Source organism: Fistularia commersonii, chromosome 11 (genome assembly GCF_037954325.1).
Source record: "Fistularia commersonii isolate RoL2024-O1a breed Wild chromosome 11, RoL_Fcom_v1.0, whole genome shotgun sequence".
Classification (NCBI taxonomy): domain Eukaryota; kingdom Metazoa; phylum Chordata; class Actinopteri; order Syngnathiformes; family Fistulariidae; genus Fistularia; species Fistularia commersonii.
This window is the reverse complement of record NC_141294.1, coordinates 16071146-16093949: the sequence shown is the minus strand read 5'-3', so window position 1 is coordinate 16093949 and position 22804 is coordinate 16071146. Positions and strand designations below refer to the sequence as shown.

The 22804-nt window shown below is 45.9% G+C and overlaps 2 protein-coding genes across 2 annotated transcripts; both read left to right on the top strand.

The window, feature by feature from the left end:
- The first annotated feature begins 565 nt into the window (after positions 1-565).
- tmem67 (transmembrane protein 67) lies at positions 566-14562 on the top strand. The gene is made up of 28 exons (XM_086155920.1): positions 566-994; positions 2147-2235; positions 3165-3255; positions 3328-3427; positions 4369-4432; positions 4504-4575; positions 4659-4721; positions 4822-4976; positions 5053-5161; positions 5239-5325; positions 5511-5576; positions 6331-6484; positions 6569-6689; positions 6771-6876; positions 7015-7071; positions 7155-7253; positions 7824-7922; positions 8374-8460; positions 8542-8632; positions 8705-8847; positions 8988-9128; positions 9209-9289; positions 9370-9486; positions 9556-9672; positions 9760-9867; positions 13993-14095; positions 14211-14353; positions 14429-14562. The coding sequence occupies exons 1-28, from the start codon at positions 775-777 to the stop codon at positions 14507-14509; spliced, it is 2964 nt and encodes a 987-aa protein (XP_086012046.1). The 5' UTR covers positions 566-774; the 3' UTR covers positions 14510-14562.
- A 646-nt stretch (positions 14563-15208) lies between these two features.
- On the top strand, positions 15209-21219 carry pdp1 (pyruvate dehydrogenase phosphatase catalytic subunit 1). The gene is made up of 9 exons (XM_086155340.1): positions 15209-15344; positions 16141-16405; positions 17280-17447; positions 17943-18154; positions 18715-18796; positions 19327-19421; positions 19507-19675; positions 19958-20176; positions 20257-21219. The coding sequence occupies exons 2-9, from the start codon at positions 16154-16156 to the stop codon at positions 20617-20619; spliced, it is 1560 nt and encodes a 519-aa protein (XP_086011466.1). The 5' UTR covers positions 15209-15344; positions 16141-16153; the 3' UTR covers positions 20620-21219.
- The last annotated feature ends 1585 nt before the right edge of the window (positions 21220-22804 follow it).

Sequence of the window (22804 nt, the reverse complement as noted above, 5' to 3'; positions counted from 1 at the left end):
TTTGTTTTTTGGATTTTTCCATAAGTTCTAAGGATTGTTTTTATAATTTAAAACCGTTTATAAAGAACATAAAATTGGGGGAACACTTTTGCGTTCCGTTTTTGTGAATGTCGAACTTGGCCAGGCCTAAAATAACATTGACACAGAGTTCCTCTCTTTTGTTGCTTAAAAGTAAACCAAATGTTATATCATCTCTTGAGCCTTGTAAACTTAAACTTGAATTCCTCAAAGTCTTACTAACGTCATGGAAAGCGGACAACTTTAATCCTCATTCGAACTTCCGTCAACAAACAACTGAAACTGAAAACTTAAAGGCTGCAATGACACACAACGGCCACTAGGTGGCAGTGACACAGAAGAAAGCTAGCCGTTTGGCTTTACCATCAGATTCTGAAGCGTTTTAATATGGTGCAGAAAATTGAGACAAAGTAACTCGGTGTCAAATGTATCTTTGATGTTGATTTAGTTATTTCACTGTCTTTTTATTTTTCCTTTGTGGTAAAAAAACGAAGGTACTCTGACGCAGTAGGTGGCGCTAATCGCCGTCACGCTAGTTGTCAGCCGCCGGAGAAGAAGAAGAGAAAGGGACGAATGATAGACTCGAGTTCACATGTAAACAAGCTTTAATTTCCAAAATGAGAGTGTTCGTCTTTACAAGGAGGGAGAAATTAAGGGAAAAGCGACTTACATTCGTTCTTGGGTTATTAAATCGTAAAATCTAGCCGTACGTTTATCGCGTACCTCCCTGTAGACGAGCGCGACCGCTTGTTCACCATGGCGACGGGGACGCGGCGGCGGGCTGCTAGCATGAACGGCCGGTGGCTACTCCCGCTGATCACCGTCGCCCTTCTGATCGGAAATAGCGGCAGGACCCGCTGCCAGCAGTTCATTATCCCGTTCCAGGCCCCCTCGGACTGCGGGCCCGAGGAATTCTACGACATCTCCAGCCTGTCTTGTGTGACCTGCGGTCCGAATCAGCGGCGGAGCGCAACAGGTCGGTTGGCGTTAGCCGTTAGCCGTGAGCACGCAGCGGCGGGTTTGATGGAAACGTGCTTTTAGGGTGATCCAGGGTTTTAACTTTAATCTATGAAATTAAGAAAAACGTTAGATAAGCAGCATTTGATTTTTATGCGAAAACATGCAGTTTGTTTCTGTATTTTATTGTCATTTATATGGAGGTGTGCAAACTGATTCCCCTCGTTTTCATTTTTCACTTGTCAACCAATCAAATGCTTTTACCTAATCGTCAGGCAATCAGCTACTTCTATCTAACCCACAGCCAATCACCTGCCTCCATCTAACCCTCTCCTCTCCCACCAACTTCCTGTCTGTGTCTCCCCTCCATCCCTAAACCTCCTCTCTGGTCCTCCTCCAGACCTCCTGCCTGCCAGCTCCAACCTCAGCATCCTTCTACCCAGCTCTCCACCATCCCTCTTCTGTCCATGTCCAAACCGTCGCATTGTGACTTTACCTCCAGAACATCGAAACTGGGCTCCTTCCTGATCCTCTCCATCCTCCTCACTTTAACCTCCACAACTTTATCTCTGGTGCCTTCAGCTCTGCCTCCTGTCTTCCCCTCAGCGTCTCCAAACCAGACGTTGTGGCTTGACTCTTTTCTTGTTCCAACCTGCTTGCTCATGTTTCTACACCTCTCCCCCAACCCTCTCCATTGCTCTGGACTGTTGATCTTCAGGACTTAGAGTCCTCCACCTTCTTCATCTCCACTCCCTGTAGACTCGCCAGCCCCCTTGGATTCCTCTCATCCACTCACGTATTCTGTGTTGCTGCAGCTAACCTTTGTTCCTCTCTTTTTCTGGACATACGTCCACCTCTCCAGATGTTCCTCCACCTGTTCCCTGCTCTCCCCCTGAGAGGAACAGCCCAAAGAAGAAGAATAGGAAGTTCTTCTTTAGTTTAGTTTGTTTGGTTACCCATTTTCCGAACAAAATTCAAAACTGTAACAAGCAGGGCAGAGAGCGGTTATTCCGTTTTATACTAAAAGGAACAAGTAGATGTTAAACCCGTGTCTGTGTGATGAGTTGGTGGAGGTGTGCACTCCGCCGAGCTGCTAGAAGCTCGAAATCGAACGTTCCTGCAAAACACCAGCCTGAGTCTGAGCGCTGTGCTGCTTTGTGCTCTTCTCTAGGAGTGAGTTGTGTTTGCAAGACTGGCTTCCAGACCATCACAGCTGACAACACATCCAGTGTCTGCCAGCCCTGTCCTTCCGACAAGCCTGTAAGTACCGCGGACTGGGGTGGACTGGCAGGGTCAGGACTGGGGTGAGATGTGGGATTGAGGTTAGGGCTTCGGGGTTACAGTTGGGGTTAGGATTAGCACTGACAAAGAACCAAGTGAGTGACAGTCAACCAGAAAATTCAATCCCTAGTCCAGGGGTCGGTAACCCGCGGCTCTTTCATCTTTACACTGCGGCTCAGAGTGGCTTGGGAAAATGAATTATAAATATTCAATTGAAGTGTATTTCATTTGTGTTAATTCTGTTTTTTAACTTTTAGTTCTAAGTTGGAAGATTATTGTGCTCTTGAAATATTAAATAAAATAATATTTATTATGTTTCGCCGCTCAAAATAACGTCACACTCGCGGAAGCCGGTATACCCGCCAGCCGGTAAAGTCCCGATTTGCAGATGCTGTGCTCAGAAGTTCAGGATCAGGAGTCCCATAAACCTGGTAAAATAAATATCTATGAAGATATTTTGCAAATATTTATTTTTTTTATTGTTTACTGACACAGTGATTTTTTTTCCCGATTAATTTTTAAAATTCAGGTCAAGGCTCCGCTACATGCTCTGAAAGCCCAAAGCTCAAAATGAGTTCATTACATAAATGAAATTTAATTTTCTCTATAATACTTTGTGAATTTCAGGAGCAACACACTACAGACTTGTTTATACAAAGTGTAAAGGTAATAAAAAGCAATATATACAGTGGTACCTTTATTTTAGACGTCAAAAAGTGATTGCGGCTGCCAGTGTTTTCTTTTCCGAGGAACACGGGTCCAAATGGCTCTTTGGGTGTTAAGGGTTGCCGACCCCTGCACTAGACTTATAAAGAAACTGGGAAGGATAAACGTCCATCCCTTCTTCAAGAATCCCATAATACCTGCAGGAGCTTTGCTGCATGGCTGACGAGGCCGTTTCTTCACAGGCGGTGACCATAGATGGCTTCGGATGCATCAGTTGTCCGGGAAACCTCAGCGAGGAGGGCCAGTGCGTCTGTCCGGCAAGGAATGTGCTGGGTGAGGAGCCGGGAAAAGGAAATGCTCTTCATCCAAGGTGTGAAACGGCTGAACGTGAGCTCTGTGTTCCAGTGGAGCGGGAGATGAACGGAAGCCTGCTGAGCCAGGCCAGGTGTGAGCCTTGTGAGGACAGCGAGCCTGCCTTCTCCGTGCCCAACAGGTGCAGGAACAGGTAAGCGCAGCCTGGACAGCCTGGAGCTTCTCACAACACGTATATAACATCTTGGAAAAATATTGAACAGGGATGAGAAGAAAGTTGGTGAGAGATTGAGATAATGAGACAAATGAAAGTCACCCGAAAGCTAAGACGAGGAAATGTGACAAGCGTATGTCTGGCGTGGTCACTATGAGCTGGGAGTTGCAGTATCATGCTTCAAACCCCGCTTGGAAAAGCTGTGCACTGCAAAATGAGCTCATTGTAGCCATTAATCCTCATTTTGATAAAAATACATTTTATTTTTGTAGGTTAAAATGTTTTCTGTACTATGCTCCTGAGTTAATGTCGCTGATCAATTTGAATTTATTATTATTTATCGATTTTATTGAATTTTATTTTTCAGTATCAAATGCGTCAGTCGGTCAAAAAATGTTTTGTTTAAATAGGGATTCATTTTTTTTTTTAAATTTCATGCAAATTAATTCACTTTATTTTTTTTCTGTTACAGACTAAAAAATAATATTAATAAAGTAATAATCTTTTTTTCGTTTCTTTAATATTAATAGGGATGCAGTGTTGTGCAGAGGTTTACATATGACAATTTTATAGACAAATGATAGTTACAGCAAAGAGTTGGGGGGGGGCGCATTTCTTCCTAGGGGGGCCTAACAGAAAACATTGAGAAGAAATGGGTAAGATATTGCCTCATGTCCAAACAGTGACTCCATAGCCGTGGTGGACACGACCGTTGATAAATTGATAAATCAAAGCAAGTTCTGTATCTTCATGCCATACTAGAATACCTGGATGTAAACAATACTGTCCTGTGAGGTATGTTTTAGTATTTCTGTTGCGTTCCAACCGTGGCGTCACAACGGCAACATATCCTGGTGCGTCCTCTGCTTTTTTTTTTTTCGACACTGCGGGCTCATAACATCTCCACAACGGTCCTTCAGGTGCGAGAGATGCCAGGCGTCCTTCATCCGAACGTCGTGCCGCTGCAGCTCCCCCAACATCCTGGTAGGTCCCGGCAGGCGTCCTCTTCCCACACACCCTCCGTGAAGCAGATACCCATGATGTATCCCCCTCAGGCAGGGGGGCTGTGCCTCCCACCAGGCGGTCTCCCCACCAGCGTCAATCCCAGCGTCAACTTTGCTCAGCTGGTGAGTCTCCTGCTCCTCCTCTTCTTCTCCACGTTTTCTCCACGGCTCGCTCTGACGGCGCCGTTCCGTTCCTCCCTTCGCAGAAATTCAGCGTCCAGTCGGCCTGGTTCGTGGAGAATCTGTACGCCTCGTCGGCAGCATGCCTGGTAATAGATTACTCCCCGCCTCTCAACGTACCCGGGCGGTCCTCCACGGACAGAACGAGCGCTGGGTTCATTTTTTTCCGGACGCCTCCCCTCCTTCCAGGTGTTCTCCAACCTGACGGCGTGCCAGGCTCTGGGCAACATGTGCGTGATGAACATGCACTCCTTCAGCACGGTCAACACCGACTCCTGCGGCCTCTTCAACACCATCTTCAGAGCCAGAGCGGCTCTCAGCTCCACACAGGACATATCCTACTGGTAGGCGGGAACCGGCGTCCGGAGTTACTTCGGTATCTCCGGCCTCAGGGCTCCCTTTTTGCTTCTCCGCCTCCAGGAGAGTCAGCCTGCCCTGGCTGTACTACGGAGACGAGCCGGGGCTGGCCAGCCGCGTCCTCCAGACCGATCCGCTGCCCGTGGAGTTCAGCTTCAGAGGGAGCGTGAAGGTAGGAGGGAGAACTAGAAGGTGCTAATTCCAGAGACGGACCGCTCACTTCTCTGCTTCCTCCTCTGCCGGCGCCAGAACACCGACATCAGGCTGCTCGCCGCCGTTTACAACGTCAGAGGAGAGTTCCTGAGGTGGGAGAGCATCGGAGGAAACAACCTCCAGGTAAATATTTCTCAGGAGTAGAAGAATAAATGGAAGCCAGGTGAGATTTCCTGGCATTTCCTCCGGCAAACGTTCTCAGCGTCTCTGCCGGAAGGTTACAACCACAACAAGAATATTAATGTTATTAGTGGTTCCCCATGGTACATTAGTGAACTCTGAACCGGAGGTGTCTCCTCTCCCTCAAGATCTGTCCAGAAACAAACCTGAAGCGGGCGGCAGCCTTCAACTTTGGAACCGCCTACAAAGAAAGCGTGAGTTAAAGTCCAAAACGTTGCATTACATTACATTTGGCAGACGCTTTTATCCAAAGCGACTTACAATAAAGGACATAAGCACTGCAAACACTTGCAAATACAAGATGCACAGGAAATATACAGAACAGTAAGCTGTTTTGTTTTTTTTTTTGTTTGTTTTTTGTTTTTTTGACGAAGACGTACACAAACGTACACACACACACACACACACACTGCATAGCCTAACATGGTGTCTAACCTGATCTGGGGCAGCTCAAGCATCAGCGCATCTACTTTCACAAAGACTCATGAGGTAATGTGTGTGTGTGTGTAATGTGTGTGTGTACCTACTAGCAGTACCTTTTGCTCGCTCTAAGCGATCTCAGGCAAAACTGCTCTCAGTTCTACTACCTCAGTGGTGGAACAAACTTCCAGAAGCAACAAGACGAGCATCATCTATCTCAACCTTCAAGAAACAGGTAAAAACTGTTCTCTTTCAGGACTTTTTACTGCGCTGATGCCCCAGATCAGGTTAGGCAGCAAGTTAGGCTATGCAGTGTGCGTGTGTACGTTTGTGTATGTCTTTGTCAAAAAAAAAAAAAAAACCTCACTCACCCAAGCTTACGGTTCTGTATATTTCCTGTGCATCGTGTATTTGCAAGTGTATTTGCAGTCCCTATGTCCTCTATTGTAAGTCGCTTTGGATAAAAGCGTCTGCCAAATGCAATGTAATGTAATGTAATGTAATGTAATGTAATGTGTTTGCGTGCAGTGTGATCTCCTGGTAGCAGAGCTGGTGCACAGTCACCCTGAGCCGTTGTTCTACGACGTGTTCATGAACCTGGGCGGAGGAGAGAAGACCAGGCTGCTTCCTTTGCCCACCCTGGTGTTCAACCAGCAGTACAACGGACAGTTCATCAACCACGGTGGGCCTCCCATCTTCTCAGTGTGCATGTAGATAGCCGTCCAGGTTTCGGGGGCTTCACCACGTTTCCCCCCCCCGTGCGCAGAGAACATAAGGAACTGGTACCTCTCCCGACGCATGTTCCTGGTGGACGCGCTGAGCGGAAGGGAGAAGAGCCTGAGCGCTTCGCCCAAAGTCATCCGGGTGGCCGCCAAAGTCAGGATACAGTGAGGACCTCGTCAGGAGAAGACCAGCGGAGGAACCGTCTGGTTGGCGTGGGTCGGCGCTGACGCGTGTGTCTTCGGCAGGTTCCAGTTGGTTCCATACACCCAGAGGGGGGAGGTCTACCCGCCGCTGATGACGGTGGAGTACAGAGACGTTCCCATCACGGATATGGACAAACAAACTGTGTCTGTGAGTGTGACACACACTTCCACACACCAGCAGATCAGTGTGTTCCTCACCTGAAGGTGTTCAGCTCGCGTCTCGGAGACGTGCTTTACGTCTGGAGCGGGCTTGGCTAACGTGTTTCACTGCCGCCTCTGCCTCCAGATGACCTTCACCATGGAGTACGAGATGGACCAGGGCGAGGTGCACATGAAGATGAATGTGAGTGTGTGGAGCGTGCACGTACGGGACGGCTGGACTGTGAGCCGGTGTCAGGTGGTACCGGTGCGCTTGTGTGTGTGCAGACGGCCCTGGGCGTGCTGGGCGGCCTCGCCATGCTCTACTCGCTGCTGAAGACCGTGAGCTGGAAGAGGAGGGTCGCCTCGCCGCTAATCGACGCCGGGGTAGGAGGACCATCACCCGTCTTCTTCTTCTTCTTCTCCTCCTCCATCCGTGAGCTTCTTTTCGGGTCTTCCTCTAGACCTCCAACCTCAGCATCCTTCTACGCAGATCTTTTCCATCCCTTCTCTGTCCAAACCATCTCAGTCCAGAACATCTACCATCCTCACCCCTCACTTCCTCCTCACTCCCAAAGAGGAACCTCCACATCTTCATCTCCACTGCCTCAGGCTCTGTCTCCTCAGCGTCTCCATGCTAAAGACACCATGGCTTCTTCTCACCTCCACTCTTTTTCTCCACCGGTTCCAACCTGCCTGGATGTTTCTCCACCTCTTCTCCACCCTGTGTTGCTCTGGACTGTTAATCCTCTGTACTTAAACTCCTCCACCTTCTTCATCTCCACTCACCGTTCCCCTTAGGTTCCTCTCATCCACCGATGTTTCCTGTCTTGCTGCAGCTAACCTCCTTCCAGACCATACCTCCACCTCTCTAGATGTTCTACCAACCGCTCTCAATACAAACCTCATAAACCACACGTGATCTGACCTCCTCTCCCGGTTCTCCTCCTCCTCCAGACCATAGTGAAGTTCCTCCTGTTTTATTCCGGAGACCTGGCCAATGTTTTCTTTGTCGTCACCGTGGGAACCGGACTCCACTGGCTGATCTTCTACAAGGTTCGCCCTTTTACACACAGCTTCTCACGCGTGAGATGTTTGAAGGAACGCTTCACCCCAAAATGAAAACTCAGCCAGTCTTGTCATCTCCAAAATCTTCCGACACCACGGTTTAGAGGTTCACAGTGAGGACGGGAGCTGTAATAGTTGTTTCCCGTCCAAGCGAGAGTTTGGCGAAGCGGGAAACTCCGTCCGATCTTCCGTCGCTGAGTTTGAATTTTGCCTTGCGGCGTTCCTGCGGCGTCTCCGCTGAGGTTACTCTCTAGCGCCCGCTGTGTCTCTGCTGGATTTCTCTTCCTCCTTTCGCTGACTCTTCATATTTGCCTTTTCATGTTTATTTTTTCTCTGCTGTCATTAGACGTTAAAGGCAAGTCGATAACTCTGACACATTTGTTGGAACCCGCCGGCGTTCTCGCAGACGTGCTCGCTAACGGCCCCGTGTTGTTCCCAGGCGCAGCAGTTTGTGTCGGTGTTTTTGCCCACGCCCGCCCAGGAGGAGCAGTTTGTGACGTACATCAGCTGCGCCTTCGCTCTCAAGGTGAGACGCTAACGCTGGCGGCGAGCGCCAGGGAGGTCGGCTCCTCTCGGAAGTAACGTGGACGCCACCTTGTGTGCGCAGGCACTCCAGTTCCTCCACAAGCTGCTGCTGCAGCTGACGGTGGATGTGTTCTTCATCGACTGGGAGCGTCCGCGGGGCAGGACGGTGAAAGGTACCCTCGCGCCTGGTCCCGCTACGCCGCTAGCGCTCCCGTCTTTGACCCTTAAACCTCCTCCGCCCGCAGCGGCGTCGGGGGAGCAGAAGCCCGACCCGACTTCGGTCAGCATCTGGAGGACCTACTTCGTGGCAAACGAGTGGAACAAGATCCAGACCATCCGGAAGATCAACCCCACCTTCCAGATCCTGGCCGTGCTTTTCTTCCTAGAGGTAAATCTCTGTCACATCTCTGGATCCAGTTTCATGGACACACATCACACACCGTCACTTGAGTGTTGACCTTCTCCTTCCACACCTTCGCCTGTCGTCCACTAACCTGTGAACGTCTGACGCCCTTTGCTGCTGTCCAGGTGTTGGGCTTCTCCAACCTCGCCCTGAGGGAGCCGGTGGCCACCTTGAGGCCGTCCCCGCAGGCCTACATGCCCCCGTCCAGCCTGACGCTCCGCTACGGGCTGGCCACCACGCTGTGGCTCGGCATCGGACTCCTGCAGGTGAGGCCAGCCTCTCTCCCTCCAGCTGTTTCTGAGTGTGTGTGTGTCCCGTAAATACCCGTATTCATCCGTCCGTCCAGGTGATTTTCTGCACTCTGTTCCACGAGCACATCTTGGGGGACAAAATCCGCCAGTTTGTGGATCTCTGCTCCATCACCAACGTGAGTGGGGACGTGATGGCGGTATTTCATCGACCCCTCGTTTCTCCCCGGGTTTTTTTTAACGCTCTCCGTCGTTGCAGATTTCCGTGCTGATTCTGTCCGAGCGGTGTTACGGCTACTACATCCACGGGCACTCCGTGCACGGCCACGCCGATACCAACATGGAGGAGATGAGTAATAATCTGAAAAGAGAGGCGGTGCGTACGCGGACGGCGTTTTCTCTTTGTGTGAATCCTCCTCCTTCAGCTGCCTGCTTCTTTCTCAAGGAGTCACTGTGTGGTCAGAGAGGTCTCCTCCCCCAGTCGGACATCCAGACCTTCCAGGTGTCCCTCACCGACCGCTTGCGGCTGCAGTACGACAGGATCCGGGACTCGTTCGTTCGGGTCAGTAGCGGCTCCCGTAGCCGGAAGTTCTCGGACAAACGGGATGAGTGACCTTCGGGTGATTTTAGTGTGTCTTTCCTTCTCCAGAGGAACGGGCCGTCCAGACTCACAGACTCCTCCTCGGCCGGCCAGCCTGAGCAGAACATTCGGGTCTACCACACCATGAACCACTTCCTGGGCTCCATTATTGATCACGTGAGTACAAAGTCACACAAAATACCGGTTTTTCTCTTTGCTGTCCAACAGCCTAGGTCAGGGTCTGCAGACTTAGACTCTCCATTTGGACCCACTACCCAGGGAGAAGACAACAAGCAATTAAAAGCCAAAAAAATGAATATGAATGTGTAATTTTGTTACTTTTACGATGTGTGTGAGTGTGGGTATATCTATGTATTAGTATATAGATATATATACGTGTCTGTGTTGATAGATGTATGTAAATGTGTGTATATAAATATGTATATATGTGTGTGTATACATGTATATATGTACGTGTATGTATATATGTATGTATGGATATGTATGTGTGTATGTATGTGTATGAATTTATGTATGTATGTATTGTATATGTGTATATACAAACACATATATAAGTACGTGTATGTATATATGTATGTATGGATATATATGTGTGTATGTATGTGTATGAATTTATGTATGTATGTATTGTATATGTGTATATATGAATATGTGTAAAAATATTTGTACATATATGTAAATATGTACATGTACATGTATGTAAATGTGTACATGTATGTATATGTGTATATATGTGTATTTATATGTGTGTTTAAATATGTATATGCATATATGTGTATATGCATGTATATATATCTTTTATATAGATGTGTGTATGTATATATTTACATGTATTTATATACATATATGTGTATGTATATATTTTTTTTTATATAGATGTATAATATACATATATACATACATTTATATATAAATGTATTTTTTCATGTATATGTTTATATGTATGCATACATGTATAACTGTATACATATATCTGTACATGTATGTATATACGTACATATATGTATGTGTATAAATGCATATATGTAAATTATGTATGTATGTATATATACATATATATGCGTATATAGTTATGTGTGTACGGTATATATGTATATGTATGAATACATGTATATATATATATATTTATATGATTATATGCACATTCATGTATATATGTAAATATATTACGTGTATATATATGTATATATATCTATGGATATGTTTGCATATATATATCTTCTTCTTCTCCTTTCGGCTTTTCCCGTCAGGGGTCGCCACAGCCAACTGTGGCGACCCACAGTTGGCTGTGAAATAGTCAACTTTCTCCATCTGACTCTATTCTCTGTATCCTCCTCTCTCACACCAACTACCTTCATATCCTCTCTCACAACCTCCATAAATCTTCTCTTTGTTCTTCCTCGAGACCTCTTGTCTGGCAGCTCCAATTCCAGCATCCATCTACCAATATATTCTCTATGTTTGCATATATATATACATTTATATAAATACATATATGTATCTATGTATATATATATATATATTTATGTGTATATATATATATATATATATAAGCATACATGTGTGTCTATATACGTATTCGTATGTGTATACATGTACATATGTATGTGTATACAGTATATGTATATGTGTAAATATGTATGTATGAATTTGTACCTATGTTTGTATATATGTACACACGTGTATGTATGTATATACATATATATATGTATAGATGTATTTTCGTATGTATATATATATATATATATATGAATATGTATGTTTCCATGTTAATATGTATGTGTATATCCATGTGTAAATATGTATAAATGTATATGTATGAATGCATGTATATATATTCATATGATTATATATACATGTATATATGTAAATATATTATATGTAATCATATATATACATGTTTGTATATATATATGTATATGTGTATATGTGCATTTGTTTACATATATATGTATATATATACATATGTACATATATGTATCTAATTATGTATATATTTATGTATATATATAGTGTACATATGTATGCATACATGTGTGTCTCTACACATATATATGTATGTGTGTACATTATATGTATATAAGTGTAAATATGTATGTATGAATAGATATATGTTTGTATACATATATATATATATATTTGCGTATGTGCTTTTCCATGTTTATATGTATGTGTATATCCATGTGTAAATATGTATAAATGTATATGTATGAATGCATATATATATATATATGTAAATGAATATTGGTACATTCATTTATATATTTGAATAAATGTACATGTATGTATATATGTATGTATATGTTTTTAAATATAAATATTAGTATATATGTATGTATATATATGTGTATATATGTGTATGGCTGAGTATAAATTTTGTGTGAATACATGTATATATGTATATGAATGTGTGTGTGTGTATATATATATATATATATATTGGCATACATGTGTGTATATTTCTATACATATATATGTTTTCATATACATCTATATCTACATTTATATGTATGTATATGCATATGAATGTATATATCTATCTATCTATGTACATACATGTATGTATAGATGTATATATGTGTATACGTGTATATATGTTTATATATACATATATCTATACATCTTATATACATACATACATGTATGTAAAGAGTATTGTATATGTATGTTTATATGTGTTTTAATATATATATACATATATATGTGTCTGTGTGTAAATATGAATTTATAAGTATATAACTTTCTATATATATGTATATAAGTATGTCTATATGTATATTAATATATATAGGTATGTATACATGTATTTATATGTATATATATATATATCTGTAAACATGTATGTTTGTTTATACATGTGTATATGTTTGTAAAGATGTATGTTTATACGTATTTCTATATACGTATATATATATGTGAATACATGTCTGTATGTATGTATATATACATTTATACATTATTTGTATATATGCAAATACATACATAAATGTCTATCTTTGTATTCATACATGTGTATACATATATATATATTCATATGTATACATGGGTAAATATATGTATATATATTTATATACATATATCAATTTATGTATACATGTATGTGTAAATATGGATGTGTGTTTATATATATATTTATGTGTATGTATCCATGCATATGTATGCATGTGTATGTAATTATATGATATAGTCATGTTTATCTGTATATTTATATATAAATGGACATATATATGTTTTTTTTCTGTTCATCCACAAATGAACATGTATTTATGTTTTTATGGATATATACATTTATGTATAGATGTATACATGTGTACGTTTATCCATGTATATCTATATTCACATGAGTGTAAATATACGTATAACTATTTATACATATGTTTGTATATATGTATTTTTATACGTATAGATAAATATGTACATATATACGTTTATGTACATATACATATGTACATATATTTATGTATATGTGCATATACATGTTTGTCTATATGAATATACAAATGTATCTAAATCATCTATGTATGTATACACATATGTGTATATATCTATATGTATTAATATTTGTATGTTTGTATATATCTATGTATGTATATATGCTTTTATTCATATTTGTATATATATGTCTATATATTCATATAGACATATATATATACATATATATATATCAATGTAAATATATATATATATAAAGTGCGTGGTGTGTTGCATTGTTGCATTTATGAAAACAACAAACAGCAGCTCCAAAAAAAACAATTTTTTATTTCTGTGTGGGGAAAAAAACCCAAAACAAACACCTTAGTAAGTTGAGGTGTTTTTTTTTGAGAGCTGACTTTTCGTCTGTTTGAGTCTTCCTCGCATTAGGAAATAAATTGCCAACTTCAATGAGTCCACCTCCAGCAATCACAAAATCCCAGCTGTCAACTGTCAGCCTGAATGAAAAAATCCTATTTTAGAACATTTGCCACATAATAGGCCATTGAAATGCCTATTTCACCTGGTCAATGTGATTTTTTTTCTCCTGAACCTCAGCGCACAGTGTCTGTACATTAGGGCTTGAAAATCTCACAAAAAGACACATCAGTCCATATTATGAATTTTACATGTTTTCTTATAGTGTTATTTGGTCATCATAATCTTCAAATAGCGAATGCAATTTAAAAAAAGCTAATGAACTTAAGTAAAATAAGTCCAAAATGCAGTACTTATTATGGTGTTGCCGACCTCTGGCCCAGAAGTTGTCGAATATTGACGATCTGACCTGTATGCTACTTTTTTCCTCAGGCCCACCCAGACATGGACTACATAGTGAAGGACAAACTGGCATTGGAGAGGGTCATTGGGATGGAGTTCCTTGAACCCAATGAGAAGAGCATCTTCTATAACGGTGATGACCTCTGGCCTAGACATGCTGCACATATCTGTCTGTGTGTTTACATATATATCATATCTGTATATATTTATGTGTGTGTGTGTGTGTGTGTGTGTACTGTCCACTATAGATGAGGCCCACTCCTTCAGCAATACACTCTTCTATGGGAATGAGGCCACGCTGCTGATCTTTGACACCTTGTTCTTCTGTGTCGTCGACCTTGGATCGCGGAACTTTGTCCTGGCTGCGGTGCTGACATACATCCAGCAAATGGTCAGGGCCGAGGGAGGCTGCTATCATCGTGTTGAAAAAGGAGACTGAATACTTTTAACGTGTTGTTCTTTACAGATATTCCGCCTCATACGCAAATCCCTGGGAAGGAAGAACCTGGTCAACAAGACACTGCTGGACGAGAGATTTTTGATATAAATGTTTGCTACCGTTGATAATGTGATGTTTTTATCGATTAAACCTTTTATACATTACCGGGTCCATGACTGTCAGAGTTTTGATATGAAATCAATTTCCTAAATTGCTCAGGGTTTGAAGACATGAAACCAGTGAAACCTCCTGTTTCTAGCGTTTGACATTTGAGAACAGTGTTGGGTTTTAAATGATTTTTGAAGGTCCATCGCATGTCAGGGAGTTAAGTTTCTCTGCAACTTTGCAACATTGACCTTAACTTCCAGGGGCCGAGTCCCCAGTTGAGGACATTAAACTTTAGACTTCATACTTTACCAGGACTTGTCCTCGTAAAGACACTATTATTAGCCTGTCTCTGGTGACCCAAATGCTTGTAACAGTTATTTATTAACACTATCCCCTGGGATAATAATAGCATCTCCACTTTGTTTTCTTTTGTTGAACTTTAATAATATATCTATTTGAAAGATCGCAGGCCAATGGGGCCAATAAACAAGCATTTGAGGGAACACTTCCAGGAAGTTAAATTAAATAAACCTTTTACTCGATTTTTATTTTTATTATTTTTTTTCCAGTTTTAAAATAATTTACGTATCTTTTGAAAACACTTATTTTGTAGGATGGTGATGAGTGAAATGAGTGTCTGTAGTGACCCTCCTCCACCGGAAGTGGGGAGCTCTTACTTTGAAAGGGACTTCCGGCGGTATGTGCGCCGGGGATGACGTCATGGGCGCCGGGTTCCGCCCACCGGCGTCCGCCTCGACGCTCCGTCACTCCACCGACGGGAGGCGTCGGCGGCAAGACATGAACTTCGCCAGCTCCCGGACATCCAACCGAGAAGGTAGGAGCAGGTCCCTCACCACCTCCACGAGTGACTTTTATACACATTTGTAGTTGTCTCTGTTCTGCACAGGCGCGTTTTAGCCGAGAAGACGCGCCTCGGTTGTTTTCATAATAGCGGGTGTAGCCACCGTTAGCTTAGACGCCCCCATTCCTCCTCCCTTCTTATCTTCCCCCCAGCCGCCGTCAAAAGCCGTCTATCCCATCGTACACCGCTTCATTACAAACATAAACGTGTCTGTCGCTCTCCTGTCTGCCGTTTCCACCTATCTGTGTTTCTCTCCCCGAGGCTGCTAGCTAGGAAATGCTAGGAATGTCAACAAACAGTGTAACTTTCTAGATGCCTCTCCTCTGGGGAGGGAGGGGGGGGGGGGTTGATATTCTTTTGGTTGATTTAAACTGCATTGAGAAGTGTTTACACACACACACGCACACCGCATACTTGGAGCCTGCAGTGGGTGGATGTTACATAACCGGAGCGGATCCAGCTCAGTAGAGCAGGATGGGAAACATCTCTGCAGATCCCGGTGCTGGCACGCCGGGGGGTTATTTTTAGGGGGGTGTCCAACCTAGCTGTCCTGTCCAGGCTCATCTGTGTCCAATGCAGGAAGGGGGGTTTCTTTTGGAGCCATCTGGCACAACGATTTCCCTTAGGATTAATTAAGTTGTATCTCCTCTTATGCAAGGTGCTACCCAGAACAGGGGGTGGGGATTGAACCGCAACCTCACAGTCAGAGCTGTAAGACACCTGTGTTTACGTCGTGTGTGTGTGTGTGTGTGTGTGTGTGTCCCTGCAGTGCACTGTCCACCATGGCCATGACATCCCCGCTGCTCCGGAATCTGCCCAGGGCCAAGGTGTTGGCGACGAGCCTGTTGCCGTGCCAACAGAACCAGCCCCCGCTGTGTCCGCTCTCTCAGCAGCCGTCCTGGAGGCGCCCGTCCCGCGTGTGGCGCGGCCACGGCCACGCCAGGCGCTACCACACCGGTTCGGCGCTCCGCAGCTACTACCTGACGCCGCCGCAGGTCAACTCCATCCTGAAGGCCAATGAGTACAGCTTCAAGGTGGGCGGAGGGGAAGGGACTTTAAATAACACTAAAAGGACATCATTCTCGTTTGTCTCATTTTGATTGTTGTGTCACAGAAAGGAGGTGACCACGGTGGACCCTGAATCAGGGGTGTCAAACTCATTTTGGTTCAGGGGTCACATACGGCCTAGTTTGATGTCAAGGGGGCTGGACCAGTAAAATTATTACCTAGAAGTAGCACTAAGTCCAAATTTTTCCTTTGTATTAGTGTAAAAGGAGGTACGCAGGTAAATCATAAAAATCTTTAAAGGTAATGAACTGTTCCTCTAAAAAGTACATGACAAATTAATATTAAAAATTAATATTAAAAAAGAATTGATGAAATTACACCCAAAAAATATTGTTGAGTAAAAAGAGAAAATCTTGTCACTGCAGGAAAATTTGCCACTAGAATTTATTAGAAAATTGATTGATAGCATGGAGGTATATGGAGGTATAATGTTTACAAGGCTAATGGTGGCTATTCTGGTTATTAAGTCAATCTTTTTAATTTTTCCCTTTTTTTTTGCTATCGTTTTTGTGGTTTTTATAGAAATAAGAAAAGAAAAGATTGTTTTAACAACGTCACTAGACGTTTTCAATCAAAAAATCATTTTGTTTTCAAATTTTGAAGCAAAAAATGCATTGCAAAGCGACTTTTTCATTTTTTTCCTCGCCCGTTTTTTTTTGTCTAAAACCCACTATATAAAACCCCCCAGATTTATGAGAAAAAAAACTCAACATGCAAAATACAAAGATTTCAGGCGGGGGGGGGGGGCACCAAAATATTGTTCCGAGGGTCGCGAATAGTCCAGGGATGTGAATGACATGAATGCTGTGTGAATGACAGACCTTATGTTGCTGTTTCCAGGTCCCAGAGTTCGACGGGAAGAACGTCTCCTCGGTGATGGGTTTCGAGAGCAACCAGCTGCCGGCCAACGCCCCCATCGAGGACCGCCGCAGCGCCGCCACCTGCCTGCAGACGCGGGGGATGCTGCTGGGCGTGTTTGACGGCCACGCCGGCTGCGCCTGCGCACAGGTACGACACACTCCGCTCCTCGTCAGTCAGTGCTAACAGCTAACGTGACACAACAACATCTTTGACATTCATAGAAGAGGTAAGAACGTTGGATTTTGTGAACCTGCTGGTGGAATCAGTGGATATTATAGGTTGTGTTTTGCACCTGTGACGGAAAATCGGATGATGTTTGTGGAGAAGGTTTAGTTCGGGTGTAAATACGAACCCTTTTAGTCGTAATTCATTCACTGTATGAAATGTAATGGATTGCGATGTGGTGGTTAGCAAGGAGGTCCCTGGTTGGATTCCCACAGAAGGTCTTTCTGGTCTTCATGTTCTCCCTGTGTCTGCGTGGGCTTCCTCAGGGTTCTCCAGGTTCCTCACTGTCCAAACACATCCATGAGGTTCACAGGAGCCCCTGCTTTTGTCCCAGATTTTTCGATCCGTAGCCAACATGTAACCTTGCACGTCATGACCTGCTCACAGCCCGTCTTCTTCTTCTTCTCCTTCACCCAGGCGCTGAGCGAGCGTCTCTTTTACTACATCGCCGTGTCACTGTTGCCCCACGAGACCCTGTGCGAGCTGGAGGCGGCGGTGGAGGCCGGCCGGGCCCTGAGCCCCATCCTGCAGTGGCACAAACACCCCAACGACTACTTCAGCCGGGAGGCTCAGACCCTCTACTTCAACAGCCTGCGCACCTACTGGCAGGAGCTGATAGATCTGACCAGGTGAGCGGGAGCGGTTGGATCATCTCAAGGTCGGCACCAAAGGAGCAGCCCTGCCGGAGACCCGGTATAAATAACCTGGTGAAAGGAGATCTCTCGGGAACATCTCGGTGGGGAGTTCCTGCCAGTTTGGCACCCGTCTTTTTTTGGCTTCCAGGAGGAGCAGCGTGCCCGGACCTTCTCCGGCTCCTCCAAAGACATCCTGCCGTCACGGGACGTGCAGGAGGAGGCCGGAGCTCAAAGGTGGGAGTCTCCGGAGACGTGGAGACGTGATCCAGGGCCTCCTCCGGCTTGAAGTGGTGTCCGTATTCCCGTGGCAACCGGTCGGATCGGCTAATTGGCCCAGCCCGTGTTTACCAAACACATGACCTACTTTCCTCCCAGCTGTTTTTGTTCAAACAGATAGTTCCAGAGATTAGCCAGAACCCGCCGTCCTCCCCTGCCAGGGTTCTTCTCTGTGCTTCCACAGCCTGCAGCACCTCCACCTCCTCCCCGCGTTGTTTTCACAATATCACAGCGACTGGTCTGAAGCCCTTTCTTCTTCTTCTCCTCTCCTTCTCCAGCCCAGGTGATGTCCCGGACACCAGGGAGGCTCTGCTGAATGCCTTCAAGAGGCTGGACAGCGACATCTCCCTGGAGGCCCAGGTGAGAACCCGCCGTCCGCCGACAGTTTCCTCCGATCTCCGTGAGCAGGCCTTCTGAAGCTGCAGGTCCAGACGGGGTTTGTGAAAAGCTTCCAAACATAAACGGAGAGTAGAAGGTCCATAACAAGGAATCTGTATCTTCTTCTCCCCTCTCGGGTCTCCACAGCCAATCATCTACCTCCTCTCGGACATAGACCTCCTCCAACCTCCGCTTTCTTCTACCCAGATCTTCCCTCCTCTGTCCATGTCCGAACCATCACAGTTTGACTTTATCTCCATGTGTCGTCCCCCTGTTGGACTCCTTCCCGAACCTCTACGCCCTCCTCACTTCTCCAGACCATCACACACACTCACAATGTGGAGCTCCCTCAGGAGGCCCCGCCCTGAGGCAGCTGCTGTTACATAACACCACCTTCTCTCCGTCGCCAGGCGGATGATCTGAGCTCTGAATGTCACGGTCGAATCTTTGGATTCACACGAGAAGGTCCAGGGTTAAAGTTCTACCCCGGTTTGTCCGTGTCCTCCGTCCAGGTTGGAGACCCCAATGCCTTCCTGCACTACTGGGTTCTGAGGGTGGCCTTCTCCGGCGCCACAGCGTGCGTGGCTCACATCGATGGATCCGACCTGTATGAATAACACACACACACACACACACACATATATGTGTCGTGACCTCCCGATCGTGGCTGAAGCTCTTCTCTGTCTCCGAAGGTACATCGCCAACGCCGGCGACGCCCGTGCCGTGCTCGGGGTCCAGGAGGACGACGGCTCCTTCAGCTGCCACACGCTCTCCAACGACCACAACGCCCAGAACGACGAGGAGGCGTCGCGGATACGGGGGGAGCACCCGCCCTCCGAGAGGAAGACCGTGATCCGACAGGTACGACGGCACGGCCTTCGGGTTTGGGATCCACGGAGACGTTGGACTTCCTCACACTCAGACCTGCAGTTCCACTCTTTGTCCACCGGGGGCATTTTTTTTTACACTACATTGCATTTGGCAGACGCTTTTATCCAAAGCTACTTACAATAGAGGACATAGGGACTGCAAATACACGCCAACGCCGGGTCTTTTCAAGGGTCTTCTCACCTTGCGGGGAGGTGGCGGTAAAATTCGGCATCTTAGATCCACAGCAAACCCTCGGCCTTTTCCTCCCGCCAGGACCGTCTGCTCGGCCTCCTCATGCCGTTCCGCGCCTTCGGGGACGTGAAGTTCAAGTGGAGCATCGACCTCCAGAAGCGCGTGCTGGAGTCGGGGCCCGACCAGCTGCACGAAAACGAGCACACCAAGTTCATCCCCCCGAACTACCACTCGCCCCCGTACCTGACGGCCGAGCCGGAGATCACCTACCACAAGCTGCGTCCGCAGGACCGCTTCATGGTGAGAGTAAAGCCCACCCAGTGTGTGTGTGTGTGTGTGTGTGTGAGAGCCAACGGTAATCCCTCATCGCGTTCTTGCAGGTGATCGGCTCCGACGGGCTGTGGGAGACCCTCCACCGGCAGGAGGTGGTCCGGATCGTCGGGGAGTACCTGACCGGCGTGCACCAGCACCAGCCGCTCAAAGTGGGGGGCTACAGGGTCACCCTGGGACAGATGCAGGGGCTGCTGGAGGAGAGGAAGGCGCGCGTGTCTTCGGCGTTCGAGGACCAGAACTCGGCCACCCACCTGATGCGCCACGCTGTCGGCAACAACGAGTTCGGGACCGTCGACCACGAGAGGCTCTCCAAGATGCTGTCGCTGCCCGAGGAGCTGGCGCGCATGTACCGCGACGACATCACCATCATCATCTCCCAGTTCAACCCACACGTGGTCGGGACGCAGTGATCTCACACACCAAACACACACACACATCTGCCGTATCATTCAGATCCAAATGATACGATTTAACATTATTTATGGCAATTAACATGTTACCTTTCTCACGCTGTTACACACACACACACACGCCGTCACCTCGCGGAAAATGGGGCGCTCTGACAAAAGGGGGGTTACTTTCGAGGTGCCAATTGCCCCGGCGGTTGGACACGAGAAAAAACCCAGACGAGGGCGAACGCCCCACGAAAGACCTAAAGAAGTGAATGATTCTGTTACTGATCCTTTTGTCTCCTCACGCGGGAGGAAGGGACGTCGGTCGAAAATTCCGAAACCCAGTCGGCGTCTGTTATCGTTTTTGCTCCGGCCTGAGCTAGCGTGCTCCTCGGCTGCCGCTCGTTCTGACAGCTTCTCTCCTCGGACGTGGGTCTAAAGGGATGGTCTCTCAGTCGTCTCATCCCCGGACAGCGGCACAATCTGGACGCAGAATGTGCTTTCAGAAGAAGAGCAGCCGTCCAGGCACGGCGGCGCCAGCGGGAGTTTGTATACAGTCTAAGTTATGTTGGTCAAATTTGTACACACAGTGGTTTAATAAAACACTGACGATACGCCATATGTGTGTGTGTGTGTGTGTGTGTGTGTGGCTGGTGTGTGTGGCCCTCACTGGTTCCTGCCCCCGCTGAGTGTAAATACACAAGAGTGTGTTGAACTTTGTGTCTCACGGACAGTTGTGTCACCAGCTGTAATGATCAATGCTGCCACTAGATGGCGCTGTTGCGCCGCCTGACTGCTTATGGACACCTCAATGCAAACATGGATTCATTTCCAAATGAATCCATGAGTGGATGCAGAGACTCAGGGGTATAAGAAGTATCCTTCTGGCACAGAAGTACAAGAAACTCTTCTTTTCCTTTGGGCTTTTTCGCCACAGCGAATTCACCTCTCCATCTAACCGTATTCCTTACTCACTGCGTCCAGAAATCTTCTCTTTGGTCTTCCTCTACACCTCCAATTCCAGCATCCGTCTACCAATATATTCACTATCCTTCCTCATTCACACACATCTATTCTGTCTGGTCGCGACTAACCTTCATTCCTCTTCTCACCAGATCATACCTCCACCTCTTTAGATGTTCCTCAACCTGTTCCCTGCTCTCGCTGCAGATCTGCAAACACAAAGATCGGAAATACTCGACTGGAGTAGAAGGATTCGTCCACTCCAGAGCCTTTAAGGGCCTCGTCTGCTGACCTTCACCACCTCCTGGTGGTTGAAGGTAATACTACATTTCTGTGGAGGTTCCCAGTCTTCCAGGTCATGGTGGATTCTTGTCGAAATCTTCTTGTCTTGCCAACTGGACTTGAATTTCTTCACTTGAAGACACTCCTATCACGGTCCGCCGTGATCCCAGGGACGCATCTAGAGACATCCAACCGTTCACCTTCTCATCGGCACGTTTGGACGACGCCGGGTCTCCATGCGCCTCCTGGACTGGAGGAACCTTGAGGAACCTTGAGGAACTCCACACAGGAAGGCCTCGTGGGAATCCAACCACAGACCTTCTGGCAAATGATCTTGTTATTATGTTCAATCCCGGCGTCGGTGTTTTGTAAGTCCTCAGTGGAAGTGAGTCAGTGGAGCAGAAACCCTGACCTGTGACCTGTAATAACTGTGTTATTACCTAACCGTCCTCCACCACGCTCACTGTTCGTGTGGGAGGGGAGCAGACATTTTGTAACGCGTGTGATCCATCGCAACTTATCACAAACACTGACCCGCTGTGTGTGTGTGTGTGTGTGTGTGTGTGTGTGTGTAAACAATGGAGGGAGGGGTGTAAATTTAGGAGTGGAAGTAAAGAAGTACCGCCAGGTTAAGTACTCAAGTAAAAGTACTTTCCCGTTTTCACTGATCTACTCGAGGATTTGAATTAGATTTTTTTTTTTATTTGAGAAAAATAAACGATTTTAAAGTGAAGTTGAAGTGCTTATGTGTGTGTTTGTGTGTGTGTGTGTGTTTTGCACGTTGCACGTGTTTTGCACGTTTTCGCTCGGCTGTGTTTTGCAGGACCTTTAAAAACTGCCTTCATGTGAAGCCGGGTCCAGCCAGTCTATATTAGGGTGAAGAGAGAGTGTGTGTGTGTGTGTGTGTGTGTGTGTGTGTGTGTGTGTACAACGAAGGCCACGCCGTCCATTACATTGT

Coding starts and splice junctions, on each gene's coding strand:
- tmem67 (XM_086155920.1), top strand. CDS start 775: ATGGCGACGGGGACGCGGCGGCGGGCTGCTAGCATGAACGGCCGGTGG. Junction 5,577..6,330: donor GAACCGCCTACAAAGAAAGC/GTGAGTTAAAGT, acceptor GTTTGCGTGCAG/TGTGATCTCCTGGTAGCAGA. Junction 9,868..13,992: donor TGGGCTCCATTATTGATCAC/GTGAGTACAAAG, acceptor TTTTTTCCTCAG/GCCCACCCAGACATGGACTA.
- pdp1 (XM_086155340.1), top strand. CDS start 16,154: ATGGCCATGACATCCCCGCTGCTCCGGAATCTGCCCAGGGCCAAGGTG. Junction 18,155..18,714: donor GAGCTGATAGATCTGACCAG/GTGAGCGGGAGC, acceptor CTCCTTCTCCAG/CCCAGGTGATGTCCCGGACA. Junction 18,797..19,326: donor ACATCTCCCTGGAGGCCCAG/GTGAGAACCCGC, acceptor TCCTCCGTCCAG/GTTGGAGACCCCAATGCCTT.